This window comes from Gallus gallus, chromosome Z (assembly GCF_016699485.2).
Source record: "Gallus gallus isolate bGalGal1 chromosome Z, bGalGal1.mat.broiler.GRCg7b, whole genome shotgun sequence".
Lineage (NCBI taxonomy): Eukaryota > Metazoa > Chordata > Aves > Galliformes > Phasianidae > Gallus > Gallus gallus.
The window spans coordinates 26,163,351-26,188,339 of NC_052572.1; the positions used below are offsets into that span (position 1 = coordinate 26,163,351).

The 24,989-nt window shown below is 60.1% G+C and overlaps 3 protein-coding genes across 4 annotated transcripts; all 3 read right to left on the reverse strand.

The window, feature by feature from the left end:
* Nucleotides 1-1,910: 1,910 nt before the first annotated feature.
* LOC121108538 lies at nt 1,911-7,278 on the reverse strand. The gene is made up of 3 exons (XM_040656262.2): nt 4,554-7,278; nt 4,386-4,446; nt 1,911-3,570 (listed from the first exon to the last, which is right to left on the reverse strand). The coding sequence occupies exons 1-3, from the start codon at nt 4,659-4,661 to the stop codon at nt 1,982-1,984; spliced, it is 1,758 nt and encodes a 585-aa protein (XP_040512196.1). The 5' UTR covers nt 4,662-7,278; the 3' UTR covers nt 1,911-1,981.
* Nucleotides 7,279-9,801: 2,523 nt separating this feature from the next.
* LOC121108539 lies at nt 9,802-17,608 on the reverse strand. Of its 2 annotated transcripts, none has more exons than XM_046905726.1 (3): nt 17,577-17,608; nt 12,277-12,337; nt 9,802-11,461 (listed from the first exon to the last, which is right to left on the reverse strand). In XM_046905726.1, exons 1-3 carry the CDS (start codon nt 17,580-17,582, stop codon nt 9,873-9,875), a joined length of 1,656 nt encoding a protein of 551 aa, XP_046761682.1. In that variant the 5' UTR covers nt 17,583-17,608; the 3' UTR covers nt 9,802-9,872. The 2 variants fall into 2 exon arrangements, with proteins under 2 accessions (XP_046761682.1, XP_040512197.1); XM_040656263.2 differs by lacking the exon at nt 17,577-17,608 and adding an exon at nt 12,445-15,168.
* A 73-nt stretch (nt 17,609-17,681) lies between these two features.
* LOC121108540 lies at nt 17,682-20,495 on the reverse strand. Its single transcript, XM_040656264.1, has 3 exons — nt 20,325-20,495; nt 20,157-20,217; nt 17,682-19,341 (listed from the first exon to the last, which is right to left on the reverse strand). The coding sequence occupies exons 1-3, from the start codon at nt 20,430-20,432 to the stop codon at nt 17,753-17,755; spliced, it is 1,758 nt and encodes a 585-aa protein (XP_040512198.1). The 5' UTR covers nt 20,433-20,495; the 3' UTR covers nt 17,682-17,752.
* Nucleotides 20,496-24,989: the final 4,494 nt, after the last annotated feature.

Here is a 24,989-nt window from a genome sequence, read left to right on the forward strand (position 1 = left end):
ACTGTCCTCGCCCACCCCCCCCAGGCATCGCTAGGCACACCCCTACCCAGTGGCTGGGGCACAGCACCCCCTGCAACCCCAGCTGTTGGAGGAGCATGGCTCCTATGGAGCGCAGGTGGTGGGAGCGTGGCCTTGCAAGGGGAGCCTGGCTGTAGACAGCAGTGAGGAAGGGAACGCCTGGAGACTGGGAGGAGCAGGTGACCATGGCCTGCATCCTGCCACTGCTTCGTAGAATGGCTGCTGTGAGCCAGAGCTCCTGGGTGCCAGCTCTCATTCAGAGGGGCATTTGCTGCCTCCTGCCTAGTCGTCCTTGAGCCTGGACTTTCTCCAAGCCCCAGAGTCTTCCTGAGCATGAGCTCCTGCCTCTGGGAAACCTACGGCTCCCAAGCACTCTTGCGTGGCTTGTGGGAGACATGAGGCCGCAGGGGTGACGTGTGCCATACAAGCAGGGCTGGGAGCTCCTTCCAGAAAATCTGTCTCAGCGTTGCTCAGCCTCTAAGACAGCAGCCGTCTGGCTGGGCTCCCAGGGCAGCTCCCAGGAGCAGCGTGGGCATCTCACACTGGCAGGTAAAAAGGGCATAGCTCCCTTTTTTTTGGTGGGGAAGCAGAGTGACCAGCTGAACTGTATCTGTGCGCGCCAGGGACTCAGAAAACGGTCCATGGAATCATAGAAGCATAGAAGCATAGAAGCACAGAATGGCCTGGGTTGAAAGAGACCTCAAAGATCACCTAGTTGCAAGCCTCCTGCTATGGGCAGGGTGGCCAGCCGCGAGACCAGGCTGCCCGGAGCCACATCCAGCCTGGCCTGGAATGCCTCCAGGGATGGGGCATCCACAACCTCCTTGGGCAACCCGTTCCAGTGCGTCACCACCCTCTGTGTGAAAAACTTCCTCCTACTATCTAAGCTAAACCTCCCCTGCCTCAGCTTAAAACCATCCCCCCTTGTCCTCTCACTATCAACTCACGTCAACAGTCATTCCCCATCCTGTTGATACGCTCCCTTCAAGTACTGCAAGGCCACAGTGAGGTCTCCCCGGAGCCTTCTCTTCTCCAAGCTAAACAAGCCCGGTTCCCTCAAGCTTTCTTCCTAGCAGAGGTGCTCCAGCCCTCTGATCATCTTTGTGGCCCTCCTCTGGACCCGCTCTATCAGCTCCACGTCCTCCTTGTGCTGGCGACCCCAGGCCTGGACCCAGTACTCCGGGTGGGGCCTCACAGGAGCCAAGTAGAGGGGGACAGTCCAATCACCTCCCTCTCCCTGCTGCCCGCCCCTTTTCTAATTCAGCCCGGGATATAGTTGGCCTTCCAGGCTGCCTAAGAGAACAGAAGTTACTGTCAGATAAGTGGGAGCGCCTGGAAGCTCACGTCTTCGGCAATGTGAGAACCCAGTTCTTTCCGTATGCACCGTGTGGCCAGTGCAAGGGAGGACTTGGCAGCTGCCCGTGCTGGGAGGGCAATGGACGCCATTCTGGGGCCTTGGTCCCTGCTTCATGCTGCCTTCCCCATCCCCATCCCCATCCCCATCCCCATCCGCACCGAGCGGGCAGGGCTGACTCCTGGATCACAGGCCAAGGTGAGGCAAAGGACTTGCCCTGCACCACCTCAAGCCTGCCTGCAGAAGGAGCCAACGGCCCGTTCCTGGTGCTGTGGGAGCGCGCAGTCCCCTCGCAGCGTCAGGCGGTGCAGGACTTGGTGCTGCGCCTCCAGATGAGTCACAGAGCCCCAGGCTGCCCCCAGGGCACGGCCAGGGGGCGAGAAGAAGCCCCAGCCAACTTGCCCCCCCAAACTTATGGGGGGCTTATCCTCACCTGCATGTCCTCCTGTGGGACAGCACACCATCCCTGCTACTCCTGAGCCCATCTCCCCCCTCGGTCCCCAGGGAGGCCCCCATAGAGAAAGCTCTTGGGCACAAGTAGATACACTTATTTATTTAGGAAAAAGAAAAAAAAAAGAAAAAAAAAAAGATTGTTTTGGACAGACGGCGCTACCGAGCCTGGCCTTTCCTCTCCCTGATGAACACATGGATGGGCTTAGAGGGAGAGATCCGCGGTGTTTGGGGTATCACGCGTATCTTCCTCAAAACCTTCTTGTTAGTTGGTGCGGCCACGGTCAGTGGGTACAACTGTCCACTGTCAGGGTCTCTGTATAACAGTGAGGTGCGGTAGCTGGTGGTGGTCTCTTGCACCCCACAGAATGTTACCCTGGCAGATGGAAAGCTGCTGCCTGCCACTTTGGCACTCCGCGTGCTCTTGCCTCTGCTAGGGCACTTCTTCCCCTTCCGGGGCTGCCGCTTGTGGCCTTTGGGGCTTGCCTCAGCCCAAGATGCCTCGGATGGTGCGGTCACATACGTGCTGGCAGATTCTTCCTCCTGGGACACTGCTGGCTTCAATGGACTGCCTGAGATGAGGCGGTTCCCAAGGCGCTCCAGCTTCATGGAGCGGATGTGCAGCTCCAGGCACTCGCGCTGCTCCTCATTCAGGAACAGAGCCTGACGGCTGTGGAAGTATCTACGAACCGTCTGGGATCTCGGTGCTCTGGTGCCAGCTGGGCAGGCAAGGGGCGCCCCACGCTGCTGCTGCATGGACCTCCGCACCACCGCAGGGAAGCGTTGAAGCTTTACCTCCAGGCATTTTCTGGCCGTGTGCATGGAGAGCTTCCCAAAAGCCGCCTGACTGAGCTGCAGCTTGGAGATGATAGCAAGCGCTGCGCTGCGGCGCTGGCTCCTGGCTTTGATGTCACCCACACGCGGGCCTGCAGAGTCCGTTTGACAGCTGGCGTCCTTTAGCAGCGATGTGCTGGCCGGGCCAGGAGGCGCTGCGCTAGCCGTGGGACGCTCTTGCTCCTTGGCTGCTGCGTGGCTCGGAGGCAAAGGAATCTTTGCCGACTCCTTGGGGCGGCACTGCTGCCTCTTTGTGGGATGCCCCTGTGCCTCAGCCTGGCCCTGGAAATGAGCTTTCCTCTGGACGACCTTCCCGGTTAGACCCACGTTCCGGGGAAGCAGAAGAGGGGGGGGGCACGGCACCAGCAGGTTCACGGACTTCTCTGTAGGGTTGGGTTCATTCCACTCTCTTAGCTCTTGCTTGTGGAGAATGTTGCCTGCAATGCAGTCGCCCTTGGCCTGCAGGAAGGGGGACAGGCGTTGCCGCAGCAGAGGCTGGGTCTGCCCTGGCTTGATGAGCTTGGGCAGGATGCGGCGGCATTGTCTTCCCCTTGCCTGCTGCTGGGAGAGCAAGAGCCGTTCGGGCAGGGCCCCCAGTTGCACTTCCAGGCTTTTCCGGGCCACGTGCATTTTGAGGGCTTTGTGGGTTTCAGCTCTCCACGCAGATCTGCGGGGCACGTTCGAGGCGTCAACTTTGCCGTTTCCGGGACAGCTCTGGACCTCAGGGGAGCTGCAGCAGTGGCATGACAGGCTGTTCCGCTCCACCAGCTCCTCCAGGCTCCTCCAGGCCGCCTGCATGAAGTCAGGGCCCAGCACAGGCCTGTGCCCAGGCAGCCCCGACAGCAGCAGCTGCTGGAGCTCCTCGTCGGCCTCACTGCAGGGGCTCCAGTGCCCGGCCGCCTGTCTCTCGGCACCTGCAAAACAGGGAAGGTCCCTGAGCCACAGCGGGACAGGGGCTCCAGAGATGCCCTGGGCCAGGCACGTCCTTTCTTAATAAAAGTACTCAAGTTTAAAACGAACGTGGCTGCTTATAGGTGTGAACCGTAAGCGTTATGTATTTTATGGGGGCTGCTCCGAAAGTAATGCCTGCTACTCTCTTACATTGGCCCACGCTGTCAGAGGCGGGTGTTGGTGGGACAGCAAGTAGATGCGGGATCTTCCCACCACTATCCCATGGCATTTGGTTGCCATGTGACGGGCGGCAGCAGAGGGGTACTCTGAAAAACTCTGCTTGACAGAGAAGGGCACATGTAGCAGAGGCGCATCTCCAAATTCCTCCATGCGGGAATTATGGCACGCGCTGACATTCGCGCACGCTTGCTGAACGTGTATGGGGATCAGACAGTGGATGGGAGCACAGTGAGGCCGTGCGTTTCAGCAGTGGCAACAGCGACAGTGTGTCGTCTGCGCTGGAGATCCCCCTCGCGCCCGGTGCCGTAACAAACATACCTCCTCTGTACCCTGACGTGGGATATAGAGTTTGATTCTGCGCATCGGTAGCTTTCATGGAAAGAAACAGGAGGCATTACTTTCAGGGCAACTCATGGATAGGCAGCCCGAGACAATTCCTGTTCGCTCAGTGCAGCCCAGACAAGCCAAAAAGTTTGGACACCCGTGCCATGGGCCCGCCTGGCCAGGCTGCACTGGGCCAGGTTCTGGGCTCAGCTAGGCCTGGGGACGGATGCTCCTGGGCAAGCCCGGGGCACGGGCTGACCCTCAGAGGACCTACCTGGCTCCGGTGCCACTGCTTGCTGCCACCATCTCCTCCACCGCAAGCGTCGTCTGCCGGCCTGCGGACACACGGACATGGCTCAGTCCCACTGCTGGGTGGTCCCGCAGCACTGCTCCCGATTCCCCCAGCCACAAGTCACCCCCACCACCCTCAAATCTCCCCTACCCGTAGGTGTCGGATCACGGTGAGCAGGGAGACTCCGGCCACCAGGACCTTGAGGCCATGGAGAGGGACAAGAGTTACAGGGACAAAGAGAGAGCTGCTCTCAGCCATCGCTAAACGCCGGTCACCACCGCAATGGCAGAGGTGGGACCACCCCTCTGAACTCACAGCGTGAGCATGCTGACATCACAATGCTGCCCTCCCGCCCTCGGAACCGTGACACGCTGTGGGGCGGAGCCTGAGCACGGGCACTCTGCCTCCTCCTGCCCACCCCATGCCTGCACACGCCTGGCCGCCATCTTGCTGGCTGCCGTCATGTTACCAGGGCCGCTCTGAGGCGGAGGCAGTTGAGGTCCACAGCCCACTGATTTGTCTTCCCAAGAACCTCATCTCTTCCATTTGATCTCTACGTTTCCCAAGGATTCCGCCTGCATATCTTCTGTCGCCCTGCATCCAACCGTCCAGCTGTCACCCCATCACCACCCAGTGTCCCCAAGTGACACGTCTACACATTTCTTGAACACCTCCAGAGACGGCGACTCCACCACTTCCCCGCCCAGCCCAGACTGTTCCAGTGCTTGGCCATTCTTTCCAAGAAAAAAATCCCCCAGACCCAACCTGCACCTCCCTTCGGTGCAACTTAAGGCCGTTCCTTCTTGTCCTGTTGCTGTCACCTGGGAGGAGAGGCCAACCCCCTCCTTGCTACAACCTCCCTTCAGGTGGTTGTAGAAAAGCAATACGGTCTCCCCTGAGCCTCCTCCAGACTGAACAGCCCAGTTCCCTCAGCCGCTTCCCAGAAGACTTGTGCTCCACAGCCTTCACCAGCTTCACTGCCCTTCTCTGGACACGCTCCTGCACCTCAGTGTCTTCCTTCCTTGCAGAGAAGGGCCCAAAACTGAACATGCTACTCCAGGTGCGGCCTCTCTGTTGCCACGTACAGAGGAACAATCACAGCCCTGGTCCTGCTGGCGACTCTGTTACTGCCAGGATACAAGCCAGGATGCCGTTGGCTTTCTTGGCTGTCTGGGCACGCTGCTGGCTGTTGACTAACGCCCCCAGATCTTTTCCCACCACGTACACCGTCCACTCTGCCCCGAGCTTGTAGCGCTGCGTGGGGTTGTTGGGACTCAAGTGCAGGTCCCTGGCCCTCCGTCTTGCTCAGCCTCATACAGCTGGCCTCAGCCCACCGATCCAGCGTCATCTGAAAACTTACTGAGGGTGCGCTCGATCTCATCATCCCGCTCACCAATAAAGATAGGAAACAAGACCGGCTCCGCTACTGACACCTGGGCACTGCCGACGGGAAACCTTGAGTCTGAACAGCTACCCCATTGCAAGGGCGGAATGGGACTTACTTGGTAAGGCACATCTTTCTCACTGGCTCAGGCAAGGCTGTTTAGCAAGACCGTGATCCGTGTGGAAATGTTCATGGAATCGCAGAATCCTTGCGAGTTGGAAGGGACCTCTGAAGGCCATCTCGTCCAACTCTCCCGCATAGAAGCCATAGCCTTGGGCATGACGCCGCTCGTGCAACCAGGCATTCAAGTGGTCAGCTCTCCTCTTTGTGCCGAATGCCAGTCTCCAGCCAGGGGGACTGAGGAGAACACCGCCTGCACTGCCGACCCCTTCAACACCTTCCCAAGGGACACAAAGTCCTTTGTGGATGCTCTTGCATCTCCTGGCTGCAGCCTCGTGAGACCTGGCTTGAAAGACCAGGAGAGGACAGCGGTTGACTGGTGTTCTTGTTGCAGACACTGTCTTCCCGATGCCCCTAATGCGGGCAGCAGACCTCTCTAGTGTGGTTGTCTGGCGGCAGATGGGTGCCTCTGTGCTCCTCAGCAAGGAGTCTCCAATTACTAAGACCCTTCACCTTTGATGAGCGGCACCGGTTGTGATTCGGGTCCTCGGGTGGACTTTCTTAGTGCCATCATCCCTTTCCAGTTCCAAGCTGCTATCCCGAGCTTCTTCCTTCTCCCACACCAGAGCCTGAAATCTATTCGCTCGGGGGACCTCAGGGCTTGCCTGAGGCTTCTCCGTTTACCCTGAACAGAGACAAGGGTCCAGCGCCTCTCACCCTGCGCATGCTTACCCTCTGTCTGCTCGGGAGACTGCCTGTCACCTTGCCCTGTCTGGGCCCCAAGACAGGTCTGTCTGTCCACCCGCGCCAGCGTGTGATACCAGGCACCGACTTCCCTCTCAGGCGGCTGACTGCGCCTGAGCCTGCCTGGCAACCCCCTCTCTCAGCCTGGGCAGCAGCTCAAGCACTTGGGCACATCTGTGGCCATGACATGCCTCACCCACCCCTCCCAAGTCCTCCTGAGCGTGAGCTCATGCCTTTGGGAAACCTACGGCTCCCAAACACTCCTGCGTGGCTTGTGGGAGACATGAGGCCGGAGGGGCGACCTGTGCCATACAAGCAGGGCTGGGAGCTCTTCAGCACAAGCACAAGTGCAGGTCCCTGGCCCTTAGTCTTGCTCAGCCTCATACAGCTGGCCTCAGCCCACCGATCCAGCGTCATCTGCCGTTCAGGCAGGGCCCCCAGTTGCACTTCCAGGCTTTTCCGGGCCACCTTGGTCCCACGGGTGACCCCTAGGTTCTGGAGGTCCCCAGAGCCAAAGGTCTCTGGGGGCAGCCTTCTCACTCCTCCGGAGCTGCGTCTGGATGCACGCACCAGCCCCGAGGGATTGCGGGCCCCCGGCAGGCGTCTCTGTCTCCGCCTGCCTGACGCGCCGCTTGCTCCCTGTTGGCCGCCTTTGTACGTGCGGGGGACGACCCCCCTGCTCCTGGCTCTGCCCCTGCCGCGTCATAGCTCTGCTGCCACAGCCAGGGCAGCGACGGCAGGCAGCTGCTCCGTGCCAGGGGCTACGCTCAGCCCGCGGAGGCCGTTCCCTGCTTCGGTGCGGAATGCGTCCACCCTGAAGCCGAGTGCGTCACCGAGAGCAAATGGTCTCGATGAATTCCTACTAGAACTCGACTCTTGGGAATTGCATCTGAGAGCCACGTGCTGCAGAGATGAGACGCAGCTCAGGTGTGCCGAGCCGCAGCTTCTGCTGCTGCACAGCCCAGGCAAGGCACCAGTGGGAAGAGCCCTGATGCAGCCTGGGCTCGAGCTGGCTTCCCCTCCGTGGCGGCTACGCCACAGCCGCGCTCCTTGGGGCAGTCAGGCATGCCGGCACACTGTGCAGCCGAGGTCCTGGGCAGTGGCACCGAGCCAACGAGGACTGGGGAGAGGGGACTCGGAGGGATGCTGGGTGCAGAGACCTGCAACACTGACTCCTTCCGCGAGGTGCTTCACCTATGGGTGCTCCCAGCCTGGCACCACCACAGCCCCACTGTCCTCGCCCACCCCCCCCAGGCATCGCTAGGCACACCCCTACCCAGTGGCTGGGGCACAGCACCCCCTGCAACCCCAGCTGTTGGAGGAGCATGGCTCCTATGGAGCGCAGGTGGTGGGAGCGTGGCCTTGCAAGGGGAGCCTGGCTGTAGACAGCAGTGAGGAAGGGAACGCCTGGAGACTGGGAGGAGCAGGTGACCATGGCCTGCATCCTGCCACTGCTTCGTAGAATGGCTGCTGTGAGCCAGAGCTCCTGGGTGCCAGCTCTCATTCAGAGGGGCATTTGCTGCCTCCCGCCTAGTCGTCCTTGAGCCTGGACTTTCTCCAAGCCCCAGAGTCTTCCTGAGCATGAGCTCCTGCCTCTGGGAAACCTACGGCTCCCAAGCACTCTTGCGTGGCTTGTGGGAGACATGAGGCCGCAGGGGTGACGTGTGCCATACAAGCAGGGCTGGGAGCTCCTTCCAGAAAATCTGTCTCAGCGTTGCTCAGCCTCTAAGACAGCAGCCGTCTGGCTGGGCTCCCAGGGCAGCTCCCAGGAGCAGCGTGGGCATCTCACACTGGCAGGTAAAAAGGGCATAGCTCCCTTTTTTTTGGTGGGGAAGCAGAGTGACCAGCTGAACTGTATCTGTGCGCGCCAGGGACTCAGAAAACGGTCCATGGAATCATAGAAGCATAGAAGCATAGAAGCACAGAATGGCCTGGGTTGAAAGAGACCTCAAAGATCACCTAGTTGCAAGCCTCCTGCTATGGGCAGGGTGGCCAGCCGCGAGACCAGGCTGCCCGGAGCCACATCCAGCCTGGCCTGGAATGCCTCCAGGGATGGGGCATCCACAACCTCCTTGGGCAACCCGTTCCAGTGCGTCACCACCCTCTGTGTGAAAAACTTCCTCCTACTATCTAAGCTAAACCTCCCCTGCCTCAGCTTAAAACCATCCCCCCTTGTCCTCTCACTATCAACTCACGTCAACAGTCATTCCCCATCCTGTTGATACGCTCCCTTCAAGTACTGCAAGGCCACAGTGAGGTCTCCCCGGAGCCTTCTCTTCTCCAAGCTAAACAAGCCCGGTTCCCTCAAGCTTTCTTCCTAGCAGAGGTGCTCCAGCCCTCTGATCATCTTTGTGGCCCTCCTCTGGACCCGCTCTATCAGCTCCACGTCCTCCTTGTGCTGGCGACCCCAGGCCTGGACCCAGTACTCCGGGTGGGGCCTCACAGGAGCCAAGTAGAGGGGGACAGTCCAATCACCTCCCTCTCCCTGCTGCCCGCCCCTTTTCTAATTCAGCCCGGGATATAGTTGGCCTTCCAGGCTGCCTAAGAGAACAGAAGTTACTGTCAGATAAGTGGGAGCGCCTGGAAGCTCACGTCTTCGGCAATGTGAGAACCCAGTTCTTTCCGTATGCACCGTGTGGCCAGTGCAAGGGAGGACTTGGCAGCTGCCCGTGCTGGGAGGGCAATGGACGCCATTCTGGGGCCTTGGTCCCTGCTTCATGCTGCCTTCCCCATCCCCATCCCCATCCCCATCCGCACCGAGCGGGCAGGGCTGACTCCTGGATCACAGGCCAAGGTGAGGCAAAGGACTTGCCCTGCACCACCTCAAGCCTGCCTGCCTGCCTGCCTGCCTGCAGAAGGAGCCAACGGCCCGTTCCTGGTGCTGTGGGAGCGCGCAGTCCCCTCGCAGCGTCAGGCGGTGCAGGACTTGGTGCTGCGCCTCCAGATGAGTCACAGAGCCCCAGGCTGCCCCCAGGGCACGGCCAGGGGGCGAGAAGAAGCCCCAGCCAACTTGCCCCCCCAAACTTATGGGGGGCTTATCCTCATCTGCATGTCCTCCTGTGGGACAGCACACCATCCCTGCTACTCCTGAGCCCATCTCCCCCCTCGGTCCCCAGGGAGGCCCCCATAGAGAAAGCTCTTGGGCACAAGTAGATACACTTATTTATTTAGGAAAAAGAAAAAAAAAAGAAAAAAAAAAAGATTGTTTTGGACAGACGGCGCTACCGAGCCTGGCCTTTCCTCTCCCTGATGAACACATGGATGGGCTTAGAGGGAGAGATCCGCGGTGTTTGGGGTATCACGCGTATCTTCCTCAAAACCTTCTTGTTAGTTGGTGCGGCCACGGTCAGTGGGTACAACTGTCCACTGTCAGGGTCTCTGTATAACAGTGAGGTGCGGTAGCTGGTGGTGGTCTCTTGCACCCCACAGAATGTTACCCTGGCAGATGGAAAGCTGCTGCCTGCCACTTTGGCACTCCGCGTGCTCTTGCCTCTGCTAGGGCACTTCTTCCCCTTCCGGGGCTGCCGCTTGTGGCCTTTGGGGCTTGCCTCAGCCCAAGATGCCTCGGATGGTGCGGTCACATACGTGCTGGCAGATTCTTCCTCCTGGGACACTGCTGGCTTCAATGGACTGCCTGAGATGAGGCGGTTCCCAAGGCGCTCCAGCTTCATGGAGCGGATGTGCAGCTCCAGGCACTCGCGCTGCTCCTCATTCAGGAACAGAGCCTGACGGCTGTGGAAGTATCTACGAACCGTCTGGGATCTCGGTGCTCTGGTGCCAGCTGGGCAGGCAAGGGGCGCCCCACGCTGCTGCTGCATGGACCTCCGCACCACCGCAGGGAAGCGTTGAAGCTTTACCTCCAGGCATTTTCTGGCCGTGTGCATGGAGAGCTTCCCAAAAGCCGCCTGACTGAGCTGCAGCTTGGAGATGATAGCAAGCGCTGCGCTGCGGCGCTGGCTCCTGGCTTTGATGTCACCCACACGCGGGCCTGCAGAGTCCGTTTGACAGCTGGCGTCCTTTAGCAGCGATGTGCTGGCCGGGCCAGGAGGCGCTGCGCTAGCCGTGGGACGCTCTTGCTCCTTGGCTGCTGCGTGGCTCGGAGGCAAAGGAATCTTTGCCGACTCCTTGGGGCGGCACTGCTGCCTCTTTGTGGGATGCCCCTGTGCCTCAGCCTGGCCCTGGAAATGAGCTTTCCTCTGGACGACCTTCCCGGTTAGACCCACGTTCCGGGGAAGCAGAAGAGGGGGGGGGCACGGCACCAGCAGGTTCACGGACTTCTCTGTAGGGTTGGGTTCATTCCACTCTCTTAGCTCTTGCTTGTGGAGAATGTTGCCTGCAATGCAGTCGCCCTTGGCCTGCAGGAAGGGGGACAGGCGTTGCCGCAGCAGAGGCTGGGTCTGCCCTGGCTTGATGAGCTTGGGCAGGATGCGGCGGCATTGTCTTCCCCTTGCCTGCTGCTGGGAGAGCAAGAGCCGTTCGGGCAGGGCCCCCAGTTGCACTTCCAGGCTTTTCCGGGCCACGTGCATTTTGAGGGCTTTGTGGGTTTCAGCTCTCCACGCAGATCTGCGGGGCACGTTCGAGGCGTCAACTTTGCCGTTTCCGGGACAGCTCTGGACCTCAGGGGAGCTGCAGCAGTGGCATGACAGGCTGTTCCGCTCCACCAGCTCCTCCAGGCTCCTCCAGGCCGCCTGCATGAAGTCAGGGCCCAGCACAGGCCTGTGCCCAGGCAGCCCCGACAGCAGCAGCTGCTGGAGCTCCTCGTCGGCCTCACTGCAGGGGCTCCAGTGCCCGGCCGCCTGTCTCTCGGCACCTGCAAAACAGGGAAGGTCCCTGAGCCACAGCGGGACAGGGGCTCCAGAGATGCCCTGGGCCAGGCACGTCCTTTCTTAATAAAAGTACTCAAGTTTAAAATGAACGTGGCTGCTTATAGGTGTGAACCGTAAGCGTTATGTATTTTATGGGGGCTGCTCCGAAAGTAATGCCTGCTACTCTCTTACATTGGCCCACGCTGTCAGAGGCGGGTGTTGGTGGGACAGCAAGTAGATGCGGGATCTTCCCACCACTATCCCATGGCATTTGGTTGCCATGTGACGGGCGGCAGCAGAGGGGTACTCTGAAAAACGCTGCTTGACAGAGAAGGGCACATGTAGCAGAGGCGCATCTCCAAATTCCTCCATGCGGGAATTATGGCACGCGCTGACATTCGCGCACGCTTGCTGAACGTGTATGGGGATCAGACAGTGGATGGGAGCACAGTGAGGCCGTGCGTTTCAGCAGTGGCAACAGCGACAGTGTGTCGTCTGCGCTGGAGATCCCCCTCGCGCCCGGTGCCGTAACAAACATACCTCCTCTGTACCCTGACGTGGGATATAGAGTTTGATTCTGCGCATCGGTAGCTTTCATGGAAAGAAACAGGAGGCATTACTTTCAGGGCAACTCATGGATAGGCAGCCCGAGACAATTCCTGTTCGCTCAGTGCAGCCCAGACAAGCCAAAAAGTTTGGACACCCGTGCCATGGGCCCGCCTGGCCAGGCTGCACTGGGCCAGGTTCTGGGCTCAGCTAGGCCTGGGGACGGATGCTCCTGGGCAAGCCCGGGGCACGGGCTGACCCTCAGAGGACCTACCTGGCTCCGGTGCCACTGCTTGCTGCCACCATCTCCTCCACCGCAAGCGTCGTCTGCCGGCCTGCGGACACACGGACATGGCTCAGTCCCACTGCTGGGTGGTCCCGCAGCACTGCTCCCGATTCCCCCAGCCACAAGTCACCCCCACCACCCTCAAATCTCCCCTACCCGTAGGTGTCGGATCACGGTGAGCAGGGAGACTCCGGCCACCAGGACCTTGAGGCCATGGAGAGGGACAAGAGTTACAGGGACAAAGAGAGAGCTGCTCTCAGCCATCGCTAAACGCCGGTCACCACCGCAATGGCAGAGGTGGGACCACCCCTCTGAACTCACAGCGTGAGCATGCTGACATCACAATGCTGCCCTCCCGCCCTCGGAACCGTGACACGCTGTGGGGCGGAGCCTGAGCACGGGCACTCTGCCTCCTCCTGCCCACCCCATGCCTGCACACGCCTGGCCGCCATCTTGCTGGCTGCCGTCATGTTACCAGGGCCGCTCTGAGGCGGAGGCAGTTGAGGTCCACAGCCCACTGATTTGTCTTCCCAAGAACCTCATCTCTTCCATTTGATCTCTACGTTTCCCAAGGATTCCGCCTGCATATCTTCTGTCGCCCTGCATCCAACCGTCCAGCTGTCACCCCATCACCACCCAGTGTCCCCAAGTGACACGTCTACACATTTCTTGAACACCTCCAGAGACGGCGACTCCACCACTTCCCCGCCCAGCCCAGACTGTTCCAGTGCTTGGCCATTCTTTCCAAGAAAAAAATCCCCCAGACCCAACCTGCACCTCCCTTCGGTGCAACTTAAGGCCGTTCCTTCTTGTCCTGTTGCTGTCACCTGGGAGGAGAGGCCAACCCCCTCCTTGCTACAACCTCCCTTCAGGTGGTTGTAGAAAAGCAATACGGTCTCCCCTGAGCCTCCTCCAGACTGAACAGCCCAGTTCCCTCAGCCGCTTCCCAGAAGACTTGTGCTCCACAGCCTTCACCAGCTTCACTGCCCTTCTCTGGACACGCTCCTGCACCTCAGTGTCTTCCTTCCTTGCAGAGAAGGGCCCAAAACTGAACATGCTACTCCAGGTGCGGCCTCTCTGTTGCCACGTACAGAGGAACAATCACAGCCCTGGTCCTGCTGGCGACTCTGTTACTGCCAGGATACAAGCCAGGATGCCGTTGACTTTCTTGGCTGTCTGGGCACGCTGCTGGCTGTTGACTAACGCCCCCAGATCTTTTCCCACCACGTACACCGTCCACTCTGCCCCGAGCTTGTAGCGCTGCGTGGGGTTGTTGGGACTCAAGTGCAGGTCCCTGGCCCTCCGTCTTGCTCAGCCTCATACAGCTGGCCTCAGCCCACCGATCCAGCGTCATCTGAAAACTTACTGAGGGTGCGCTCGATCTCATCATCCCGCTCACCAATAAAGATAGGAAACAAGACCGGCTCCGCTACTGACACCTGGGCACTGCCGACGGGAAACCTTGAGTCTGAACAGCTACCCCACTGCAAGGGCGGAATGGGACTTACTTGGTAAGGCACATCTTTCTCACTGGCTCAGGCAAGGCTGTTTAGCAAGACCGTGATCCGTGTGGAAATGTTCATGGAATCGCAGAATCCTTGCGAGTTGGAAGGGACCTCTGAAGGCCATCTCGTCCAACTCTCCCGCATAGAAGCCATAGCCTTGGGCATGACGCCGCTCGTGCAACCAGGCATTCAAGTGGTCAGCTCTCCTCTTTGTGCCGAATGCCAGTCTCCAGCCAGGGGGACTGAGGAGAACACCGCCTGCACTGCCGACCCCTTCAACACCTTCCCAAGGGACACAAAGTCCTTTGTGGATGTTCTTGCATCTCCTGGCTGCAGCCTCGTGAGACCTGGCTTGAAAGACCAGGAGAGGACAGCGGTTGACTGGTGTTCTTGTTGCAGACACTGTCTTCCCGATGCCCCTAATGCGGGCAGCAGACCTCTCTAGTGTGGTTGTCTGGCGGCAGATGGGTGCCTCTGTGCTCCTCAGCAAGGAGTCTCCAATTACTAAGACCCTTCACCTTTGATGAGCGGCACCGGTTGTGATTCGGGTCCTCGGGTGGACTTTCTTAGTGCCATCATCCCTTTCCAGTTCCAAGCTGCTATCCCGAGCTTCTTCCTTCTCCCACACCAGAGCCTGAAATCTATTCGCTCGGGGGACCTCAGGGCTTGCCTGAGGCTTCTCCGTTTACCCTGAACAGAGACAAGGGTCCAGCGCCTCTCACCCTGCGCATGCTTACCCTCTGTCTGCTCGGGAGACTGCCTGTCACCTTGCCCTGTCTGGGCCCCAAGACAGGTCTGTCTGTCCACCCGCGCCAGCGTGTGATACCAGGCACCGACTTCCCTCTCAGGCGGCTGACTGCGCCTGAGCCTGCCTGGCAACCCCCTCTCTCAGCCTGGGCAGCAGCTCAAGCACTTGGGCACATCTGTGGCCATGACATGCCTCACCCACCCCTCCCAAGTCCTCCTGAGCGTGAGCTCATGCCTTTGGGAAACCTACGGCTCCCAAACACTCCTGCGTGGCTTGTGGGAGACATGAGGCCGGAGGGGCGACCTGTGCCACACAAGCAGGGCTGGGAGCTCTTCAGCACAAGCACAAGTGCAGGTCCCTGGCCCTTAGTCTTGCTCAGCCTCATACAGCTGGCCTCAGCCCACCGATCCAGCGTCATCTGCCGTTCAGGCAGGGCCCCCAGTTGCACTTCCAGGCTTTTCCGGGCACCTTGGTCCCACGGGTGACCCCTAGGTTCTGGAGGTCCCCAGAGCCAAAGGTCTCTGGGGGCAGCCTTCTCACTCCTCCGGAGCTGCGTCTGGATGCACGCACCAGCCCCGAGGGATTGCGGGCCCCCGGCAGGCGTCTCTGTCTCCGCCTGCCTGACGCGCCGCTTGCTCCCTGTTGGCCGCCTTTGTACGTGCGGGGGACGACCCCCCTGCTCCTGGCTCTGCCCCTGCCGCGTCATAGCTCTGCTGCCACAGCCAGGGCAGCGACGGCAGGCAGCTGCTCCGTGCCAGGGGCTACGCTCAGCCCGCGGAGGCCGTTCCCTGCTTCGGTGCGGAATGCGTCCACCCTGAAGCCGAGTGCGTCACCGAGAGCAAATGGTCTCGATGAATTCCTACTAGAACTCGACTCTTGGGAATTGCATCTGAGAGCCACGTGCTGCAGAGATGAGACGCAGCTCAGGTGTGCCGAGCCGCAGCTTCTGCTGCTGCACAGCCCAGGCAAGGCACCAGTGGGAAGAGCCCTGATGCAGCCTGGGCTCGAGCTGGCTTCCCCTCCGTGGCGGCTACGCCACAGCCGCGCTCCTTGGGGCAGTCAGGCATGCCGGCACACTGTGCAGCCGAGGTCCTGGGCAGTGGCACCGAGCCAACGAGGACTGGGGAGAGGGGACTCGGAGGGATGCTGGGTGCAGAGACCTGCAACACTGACTCCTTCCGCGAGGTGCTTCACCTATGGGTGCTCCCAGCCTGGCACCACCACAGCCCCACTGTCCTCGCCCACCCCCCCCAGGCATCGCTAGGCACACCCCTACCCAGTGGCTGGGGCACAGCACCCCCTGCAACCCCAGCTGTTGGAGGAGCATGGCTCCTATGGAGCGCAGGTGGTGGGAGCGTGGCCTTGCAAGGGGAGCCTGGCTGTAGACAGCAGTGAGGAAGGGAACGCCTGGAGACTGGGAGGAGCAGGTGACCATGGCCTGCATCCTGCCACTGCTTCGTAGAATGGCTGCTGTGAGCCAGAGCTCCTGGGTGCCAGCTCTCATTCAGAGGGGCATTTGCTGCCTCCCGCCTAGTCGTCCTTGAGCCTGGACTTTCTCCAAGCCCCAGAGTCTTCCTGAGCATGAGCTCCTGCCTCTGGGAAACCTACGGCTCCCAAGCACTCTTGCGTGGCTTGTGGGAGACATGAGGCCGCAGGGGTGACGTGTGCCATACAAGCAGGGCTGGGAGCTCCTTCCAGAAAATCTGTCTCAGCGTTGCTCAGCCTCTAAGACAGCAGCCGTCTGGCTGGGCTCCCAGGGCAGCTCCCAGGAGCAGTGTGGGCATCTCACACTGGCAGGTAAAAAGGGCATAGCTCCCTTTTTTTTGGTGGGGAAGCAGAGTGACCAGCTGAACTGTATCTGTGCGCGCCAGGGACTCAGAAAACGGTCCATGGAATCATAGAAGCATAGAAGCATAGAAGCACAGAATGGCCTGGGTTGAAAGAGACCTCAAAGATCACCTAGTTGCAAGCCTCCTGCTATGGGCAGGGTGGCCAGCCGCGAGACCAGGCTGCCCGGAGCCACATCCAGCCTGGCCTGGAATGCCTCCAGGGATGGGGCATCCACAACCTCCTTGGGCAACCCGTTCCAGTGCGTCACCACCCTCTGTGTGAAAAACTTCCTCCTACTATCTAAGCTAAACCTCCCCTGCCTCAGCTTAAAACCATCCCCCCTTGTCCTCTCACTATCAACTCACGTCAACAGTCATTCCCCATCCTGTTGATACGCTCCCTTCAAGTACTGCAAGGCCACAGTGAGGTCTCCCCGGAGCCTTCTCTTCTCCAAGCTAAACAAGCCCGGTTCCCTCAAGCTTTCTTCCTAGCAGAGGTGCTCCAGCCCTCTGATCATCTTTGTGGCCCTCCTCTGGACCCGCTCTATCAGCTCCACGTCCTCCTTGTGCTGGCGACCCCAGGCCTGGACCCAGTACTCCGGGTGGGGCCTCACAGGAGCCAAGTAGAGGGGGACAGTCCAATCACCTCCCTCTCCCTGCTGCCCGCCCCTTTTCTAATTCAGCCCGGGATATAGTTGGCCTTCCAGGCTGCCTAAGAGAACAGAAGTTACTGTCAGATAAGTGGGAGCGCCTGGAAGCTCACGTCTTCGGCAATGTGAGAACCCAGTTCTTTCCGTATGCACCGTGTGGCCAGTGCAAGGGAGGACTTGGCAGCTGCCCGTGCTGGGAGGGCAATGGACGCCATTCTGGGGCCTTGGTCCCTGCTTCATGCTGCCTTCCCCATCCCCATCCCCATCCCCATCCCCATCCGCACCGAGCGGGCAGGGCTGACTCCTGGATCACAGGCCAAGGTGAGGCAAAGGACTTGCCCTGCACCACCTCAAGCCTGCCTGCAGAAGGAGCCAACGGCCCGTTCCTGGTGCTGTGGGAGCGCGCAGTCCCCTCGCAGCGTCAGGCGGTGCAGGACTTGGTGCTGCGCCTCCAGATGAGTCACAGAGCCCCAGGCTGCCCCCAGGGCACGGCCAGGGGGCGAGAAGAAGCCCCAGCCAACTTGCCCCCCCAAACTTATGGGGGGCTTATCCTCACCTGCATGTCCTCCTGTGGGACAGCACACCATCCCTGCTACTCCTGAGCCCATCTCCCCCCTCGGTCCCCAGGGAGGCCCCCATAGAGAAAGCTCTTGGGCACAAGTAGATACACTTATTTATTTAGGAAAAAGAAAAAAAAAAGAAAAAAAAAAAGATTGTTTTGGACAGACGGCGCTACCGAGCCTGGCCTTTCCTCTCCCTGATGAACACATGGATGGGCTTAGAGGGAGAGATCCGCGGTGTTTGGGGTATCACGCGTATCTTCCTCAAAACCTTCTTGTTAGTTGGTGCGGCCACGGTCAGTGGGTACAACTGTCCACTGTCAGGGTCTCTGTATAACAGTGAGGTGCGGTAGCTGGTGGTGGTCTCTTGCACCCCACAGAATGTTACCCTGGCAGATGGAAAGCTGCTGCCTGCCACTTTGGCACTCCGCGTGCTCTTGCCTCTGCTAGGGCACTTCTTCCCCTTCCGGGGCTGCCGCTTGTGGCCTTTGGGGCTTGCCTCAGCCCAAGATGCCTCGGATGGTGCGGTCACATACGTGCTGGCAGATTCTTCCTCCTGGGACACTGCTGGCTTCAATGGACTGCCTGAGATGAGGCGGTTCCCAAGGCGCTCCAGCTTCATGGAGCGGATGTGCAGCTCCAGGCACTCGCGCTGCTCCTCATTCAGGAACAGAGCCTGACGGCTGTGGAAGTATCTACGAACCGTCTGGGATCTCGGTGCTCTGGTGCCAGCTGGGCAGGCAAGGGGCGCCCCACGCTGCTGCTGCATGGACCTCCGCACCACCGCAGGGAAGCGTTGAAGCTTTACCTCCAGGCATTTTCTGGCCGTGTGCATGGAGAGCTTCCCAAAAGCCGCCTGACTGAGCTGCAGCTTGGAGATGATAGCAAGCGCTGCGCTGCGGCGCTGGCTCCTGGCTTTGATGTCACCCACACGCGGGCCTGCAGAGTCCGTTTGACAGCTGGCGTCCTTTAGCAGCGATGTGCTGGCCGGGCCAGGAGGCGCTGCGCTAGCCGTGGGACGCTCTTGCTCCTTGGCTGCTGCGTGGCTCGGAGGCAAAGGAATCTTTGCCGACTCCTTGGGGCGGCACTGCTGCCTCTTTGTGGGATGCCCCTGTGCCTCAGCCTGGCCCTGGAAATGAGCTTTCCTCTGGACGACCTTCCCGGTTAGACCCACGTTCCGGGGAAGCAGAAGAGGGGGGGGGCACGGCACCAGCAGGTTCACGGACTTCTCTGTAGGGTTGGGTTCATTCCACTCTCTTAGCTCTTGCTTGTGGAGAATGTTGCCTGCAATGCAGTCGCCCTTGGCCTGCAGGAAGGGGGACAGGCGTTGCCGCAGCAGAGGCTGGGTCTGCCCTGGCTTGATGAGCTTGGGCAGGATGCGGCGGCATTGTCTTCCCCTTGCCTGCTGCTGGGAGAGCAAGAGCCGTTCGGGCAGGGCCCCCAGTTGCACTTCCAGGCTTTTCCGGGCCACGTGCATTTTGAGGGCTTTGTGGGTTTCAGCTCTCCACGCAGATCTGCGGGGCACGTTCGAGGCGTCAACTTTGCCGTTTCCGGGACAGCTCTGGACCTCAGGGGAGCTGCAGCAGTGGCATGACAGGCTGTTCCGCTCCACCAGCTCCTCCAGGCTCCTCCAGGCCGCCTGCATGAAGTCAGGGCCCAGCACAGGCCTGTGCCCAGGCAGCCCCGACAGCAGCAGCTGCTGGAGCTCCTCGTCGGCCTCACTGCAGGGGCTCCAGTGCCCGGCCGCCTGTCTCTCGGCACCTGCAAAACAGGGAAGGTCCCTGAGCCACAGCGGGACAGGGGCTCCAGAGATGCCCTGGGCCAGGCACGTCCTTTCTTAATAAAAGTACTCAAGTTTAAAACGAACGTGGCTGCTTATAGGTGTGAACCGTAAGCGTTATGTATTTTATGGGGGCTGCTCCGAAAGTAATGCCTGCTACTCTCTTACATTGGCCCACGCTGTCAGAGGCGGGTGTTGGTGGGACAGCAAGTAGATGCGGGATCTTCCCACCACTATCCCATGGCATTTGGTTGCCATGTGACGGGCGGCAGCAGAGGGGTACTCTGAAAAACGCTGCTTGACAGAGAAGGGCACATGTAGCAGAGGCGCATCTCCAAATTCCTCCATGCGGGAATTATGGCACGCGCTGACATTCGCGCACGCTTGCTGAACGTGTATGGGGATCAGACAGTGGATGGGAGCACAGTGAGGCCGTGCGTTTCAGCAGTGGCAACAGCGACAGTGTGTCGTCTGCGCTGGAGATCCCCCTCGCGCCCGGTGCCGTAACAAACATACCTCCTCTGTACCCTGACGTGGGATATAGAGTTTGATTCTGCGCATCGGTAGCTTTCATGGAAAGAAACAGGAGGCATTACTTTCAGGGCAACTCATGGATAGGCAGCCCGAGACAATTCCTGTTCGCTCAGTGCAGCCCAGACAAGCCAAAAAGTTTGGACACCCGTGCCATGGGCCCGCCTGGCCAGGCTGCACTGGGCCAGGTTCTGGGCTCAGCTAGGCCTGGGGACGGATGCTCCTGGGCAAGCCCGGGGCACGGGCTGACCCTCAGAGGACCTACCTGGCTCCGGTGCCACTGCTTGCTGCCACCATCTCCTCCACCGCAAGCGTCGTCTGCCGGCCTGCGGACACACGGACATGGCTCAGTCCCACTGCTGGGTGGTCCCGCAGCACTGCTCCCGATTCCCCCAGCCACAAGTCACCCCCACCACCCTCAAATCTCCCCTACCCGTAGGTGTCGGATCACGGTGAGCAGGGAGACTCCGGCCACCAGGACCTTGAGGCCATGGAGAGGGACAAGAGTTACAGGGACAAAGAGAGAGCTGCTCTCAGCCATCGCTAAACGCCGGTCACCACCGCAATGGCAGAGGTGGGACCACCCCTCTGAACTCACAGCGTGAGCATGCTGACAGTCACAATGCTGCCCTCCCGCCCTCGGAACCGTGACACGCTGTGGGGCGGAGCCTGAGCACGGGCACTCTGCCTCCTCCTGCCCACCCCATGCCTGCACACGCCTGGCCGCCATCTTGCTGGCTGCCGTCATGTTACCAGGGCCGCTCTGAGGCGGAGGCAGTTGAGGTCCACAGCCCACTGATTTGTCTTCCCAAGAACCTCATCTCTTCCATTTGATCTCTACGTTTCCCAAGGATTCCGCCTGCATATCTTCTGTCGCCCTGCATCCAACCGTCCAGCTGTCACCCCATCACCACCCAGTGTCCCCAAGTGACACGTCTACACATTTCTTGAACACCTCCAGAGACGGCGACTCCACCACTTCCCCGCCCAGCCCAGACTGTTCCAGTGCTTGGCCATTCTTTCCAAGAAAAAAATCCCCCAGACCCAACCTGCACCTCCCTTCGGTGCAACTTAAGGCCGTTCCTTCTTGTCCTGTTGCTGTCACCCTGGGAGGAGAGGCCAACCCCCTCCTTGCTACAACCTCCCTTCAGGTGGTTGTAGAAAAGCAATACGGTCTCCCCTGAGCCTCCTCCAGACTGAACAGCCCAGTTCCCTCAGCCGCTTCCCAGAAGACTTGTGCTCCACAGCCTTCACCAGCTTCACTGCCCTTCTCTGGACACGCTCCTGCACCTCAGTGTCTTCCTTCCTTGCAGAGAAGGGCCCAAAACTGAACATGCTACTCCAGGTGCGGCCTCTCTGTTGCCACGTACAGAGGAACAATCACAGCCCTGGTCCTGCTGGCGACTCTGTTACTGCCAGGATACAAGCCAGGATGCCGTTGGCTTTCTTGGCTGTCTGGGCACGCTGCTGGCTGTTGACTAACGCCCCCAGATCTTTTCCCACCACGTACACCGTCCACTCTGCCCCGAGCTTGTAGCGCTGCGTGGGGTTGTTGGGACTCAAGTGCAGGTCCCTGGCCCTCCGTCTTGCTCAGCCTCATACAGCTGGCCTCAGCCCACCGATCCAGCGTCATCTGAAAACTTACTGAGGGTGCGCTCGATCTCATCATCCCTGCTCACCAATAAAGATAGGAAACAAGACCGGCTCCGCTACTGACACCTGGGCACTGCCGACGGGAAACCTTGAGTCTGAACAGCTACCCCATTGCAAGGGCGGAATGGGACTTACTTGGTAAGGCACATCTTTCTCACTGGCTCAGGCAAGGCTGTTTAGCAAGACCGTGATCCGTGTGGAAATGTTCATGGAATCGCAGAATCCTTGCGAGTTGGAAGGGACCTCTGAAGGCCATCTCGTCCAACTCTCCCGCATAGAAGCCATAGCCTTGGGCATGACGCCGCTCGTGCAACCAGGCATTCAAGTGGTCAGCTCTCCTCTTTGTGCCGAATGCCAGTCTCCAGCCAGGGGGACTGAGGAGAACACCGCCTGCACTGCCGACCCCTTCAACACCTTCCCAAGGGACACAAAGTCCTTTGTGGATGCTCTTGCATCTCCTGGCTGCAGCCTCGTGAGACCTGGCTTGAAAGACCAGGAGAGGACAGCGGTTGACTGGTGTTCTTGTTGCAGACACTGTCTTCCCGATGCCCCTAATGCGGGCAGCAGACCTCTCTAGTGTGGTTGTCTGGCGGCAGATGGGTGCCTCTGTGCTCCTCAGCAAGGAGTCTCCAATTACTAAGACCCTTCACCTTTGATGAGCGGCACCGGTTGTGATTCGGGTCCTCGGGTGGACTTTCTTAGTGCCATCATCCCTTTCCAGTTCCAAGCTGCTATCCCGAGCTTCTTCCTTCTCCCACACCAGAGCCTGAAATCTATTCGCTCGGGGGACCTCAGGGCTTGCCTGAGGCTTCTCCGTTTACCCTGAACAGAGACAAGGGTCCAGCGCCTCTCACCCTGCGCATGCTTACCCTCTGTCTGCTCGGGAGACTGCCTGTCACCTTGCCCTGTCTGGGCCCCAAGACAGGTCTGTCTGTCCACCCGCGCCAGCGTGTGATACCAGGCACCGACTTCCCTCTCAGGCGGCTGACTGCGCCTGAGCCTGCCTGGCAACCCCCTCTCTCAGCCTGGGCAGCAGCTCAAGCACTTGGGCACATCTGTGGCCATGACATGCCTCACCCACCCCTCCCAAGTCCTCCTGAGCGTGAGCTCATGCCTTTGGGAAACCTACGGCTCCCAAACACTCCTGCGTGGCTTGTGGGAGACATGAGGCCGGAGGGGCGACCTGTGCCACACAAGCAGGGCTGGGAGCTCTTCAGCACAAGCACAAGTGCAGGTCCCTGGCCCTTAGTCTTGCTCAGCCTCATACAGCTGGCCTCAGCCCACCGATCCAGCGTCATCTGCCGTTCAGGCAGGGCCCCCAGTTGCACTTCCAGGCTTTTCCGGGCACCTTGGTCCCACGGGTGACCCCTAGGTTCTGGAGGTCCCCAGAGCCAAAGGTCTCTGGGGGCAGCCTTCTCACTCCTCCGGAGCTGCGTCTGGATGCACGCACCAGCCCCGAGGGATTGCGGGCCCCCGGCAGGCGTCTCTGTCTCCGCCTGCCTGACGCGCCGCTTGCTCCCTGTTGGCCGCCTTTGTACGTGCGGGGGACGACCCCCCTGCTCCTGGCTCTGCCCCTGCCGCGTCATAGCTCTGCTGCCACAGCCAGGGCAGCGACGGCAGGCAGCTGCTCCGTGCCAGGGGCTACGCTCAGCCCGCGGAGGCCGTTCCCTGCTTCGGTGCGGAATGCGTCCACCCTGAAGCCGAGTGCGTCACCGAGAGCAAATGGTCTCGATGAATTCCTACTAGAACTCGACTCTTTGGAATTGCATCTGAGAGCCACGTGCTGCAGAGATGAGACGCAGCTCAGGTGTGCCGAGCCGCAGCTTCTGCTGCTGCACAGCCCAGGCAAGGCACCAGTGGGAAGAGCCCTGATGCAGCCTGGGCTCGAGCTGGCTTCCCCTCCGTGGCGGCTACGCCACAGCCGCGCTCCTTGGGGCAGTCAGGCATGCCGGCACACTGTGCAGCCGAGGTCCTGGGCAGTGGCACCGAGCCAACGAGGACTGGGGAGAGGGGACTCGGAGGGATGCTGGGTGCAGAGACCTGCAACACTGACTCCTTCCGCGAGGTGCTTCACCTATGGGTGCTCCCAGCCTGGCACCACCACAGCCCCACTGTCCTCGCCCACCCCCCCCAGGCATCGCTAGGCACACCCCTACCCAGTGGCTGGGGCACAGCACCCCCTGCAACCCCAGCTGTTGGAGGAGCATGGCTCCTATGGAGCGCAGGTGGTGGGAGCGTGGCCTTGCAAGGGGAGCCTGGCTGTAGACAGCAGTGAGGAAGGGAACGCCTGGAGACTGGGAGGAGCAGGTGACCATGGCCTGCATCCTGCCACTGCTTCGTAGAATGGCTGCTGTGAGCCAGAGCTCCTGGGTGCCAGCTCTCATTCAGAGGGGCATTTGCTGCCTCCCGCCTAGTCGTCCTTGAGCCTGGACTTTCTCCAAGCCCCAGAGTCTTCCTGAGCATGAGCTCCTGCCTCTGGGAAACCTACGGCTCCCAAGCACTCTTGCGTGGCTTGTGGGAGACATGAGGCCGCAGGGGTGACGTGTGCCATACAAGCAGGGCTGGGAGCTCCTTCCAGAAAATCTGTCTCAGCGTTGCTCAGCCTCTAAGACAGCAGCCGTCTGGCTGGGCTCCCAGGGCAGCTCCCAGGAGCAGCGTGGGCATCTCACACTGGCAGGTAAAAAGGGCATAGCTCCCTTTTTTTTGGTGGGGAAGCAGAGTGACCAGCTGAACTGTATCTGTGCGCGCCAGGGACTCAGAAAACGGTCCATGGAATCATAGAAGCATAGAAGCATAGAAGCACAGAATGGCCTGGGTTGAAAGAGACCTCAAAGATCACCTAGTTGCAAGCCTCCTGCTATGGGCAGGGTGGCCAGCCGCGAGACCAGGCTGCCCGGAGCCACATCCAGCCTGGCCTGGAATGCCTCCAGGGATGGGGCATCCACAACCTCCTTGGGCAACCCGTTCCAGTGCGTCACCACCCTCTGTGTGAAAAACTTCCTCCTACTATCTAAGCTAAACCTCCCCTGCCTCAGCTTAAAACCATCCCCCCTTGTCCTCTCACTATCAACTCACGTCAACAGTCATTCCCCATCCTGTTGATACGCTCCCTTCAAGTACTGCAAGGCCACAGTGAGGTCTCCCCGGAGCCTTCTCTTCTCCAAGCTAAACAAGCCCGGTTCCCTCAAGCTTTCTTCCTAGCAGAGGTGCTCCAGCCCTCTGATCATCTTTGTGGCCCTCCTCTGGACCCGCTCTATCAGCTCCACGTCCTCCTTGTGCTGGCGACCCCAGGCCTGGACCCAGTACTCCGGGTGGGGCCTCACAGGAGCCAAGTAGAGGGGGACAGTCCAATCACCTCCCTCTCCCTGCTGCCCGCCCCTTTTCTAATTCAGCCCGGGATATAGTTGGCCTTCCAGGCTGCCTAAGAGAACAGAAGTTACTGTCA

What these genes read in the sequence shown, in the direction of transcription:
- LOC121108538 (XM_040656262.2), bottom strand. Translation starts at nt 4,661, where the DNA reads ATGGCTGAGAGCAGCTCTCTCTTTGTCCCTGTAACTCTTGTCCCTCTC. An exon ending in CCGTGATCCGACACCTACGG is followed by an intron (nt 4,447 to 4,553) that starts GTAGGGGAGATT and finishes GTGTGTCCGCAG; the next exon opens with GCCGGCAGACGACGCTTGCG. An exon ending in AGCAGTGGCACCGGAGCCAG is followed by an intron (nt 3,571 to 4,385) that starts GTAGGTCCTCTG and finishes CCTGTTTTGCAG; the next exon opens with GTGCCGAGAGACAGGCGGCC.
- LOC121108539 (XM_040656263.2), bottom strand. Translation starts at nt 12,552, where the DNA reads ATGGCTGAGAGCAGCTCTCTCTTTGTCCCTGTAACTCTTGTCCCTCTC. An exon ending in CCGTGATCCGACACCTACGG is followed by an intron (nt 12,338 to 12,444) that starts GTAGGGGAGATT and finishes GTGTGTCCGCAG; the next exon opens with GCCGGCAGACGACGCTTGCG. An exon ending in AGCAGTGGCACCGGAGCCAG is followed by an intron (nt 11,462 to 12,276) that starts GTAGGTCCTCTG and finishes CCTGTTTTGCAG; the next exon opens with GTGCCGAGAGACAGGCGGCC.
- LOC121108540 (XM_040656264.1), bottom strand. Translation starts at nt 20,432, where the DNA reads ATGGCTGAGAGCAGCTCTCTCTTTGTCCCTGTAACTCTTGTCCCTCTC. An exon ending in CCGTGATCCGACACCTACGG is followed by an intron (nt 20,218 to 20,324) that starts GTAGGGGAGATT and finishes GTGTGTCCGCAG; the next exon opens with GCCGGCAGACGACGCTTGCG. An exon ending in AGCAGTGGCACCGGAGCCAG is followed by an intron (nt 19,342 to 20,156) that starts GTAGGTCCTCTG and finishes CCTGTTTTGCAG; the next exon opens with GTGCCGAGAGACAGGCGGCC.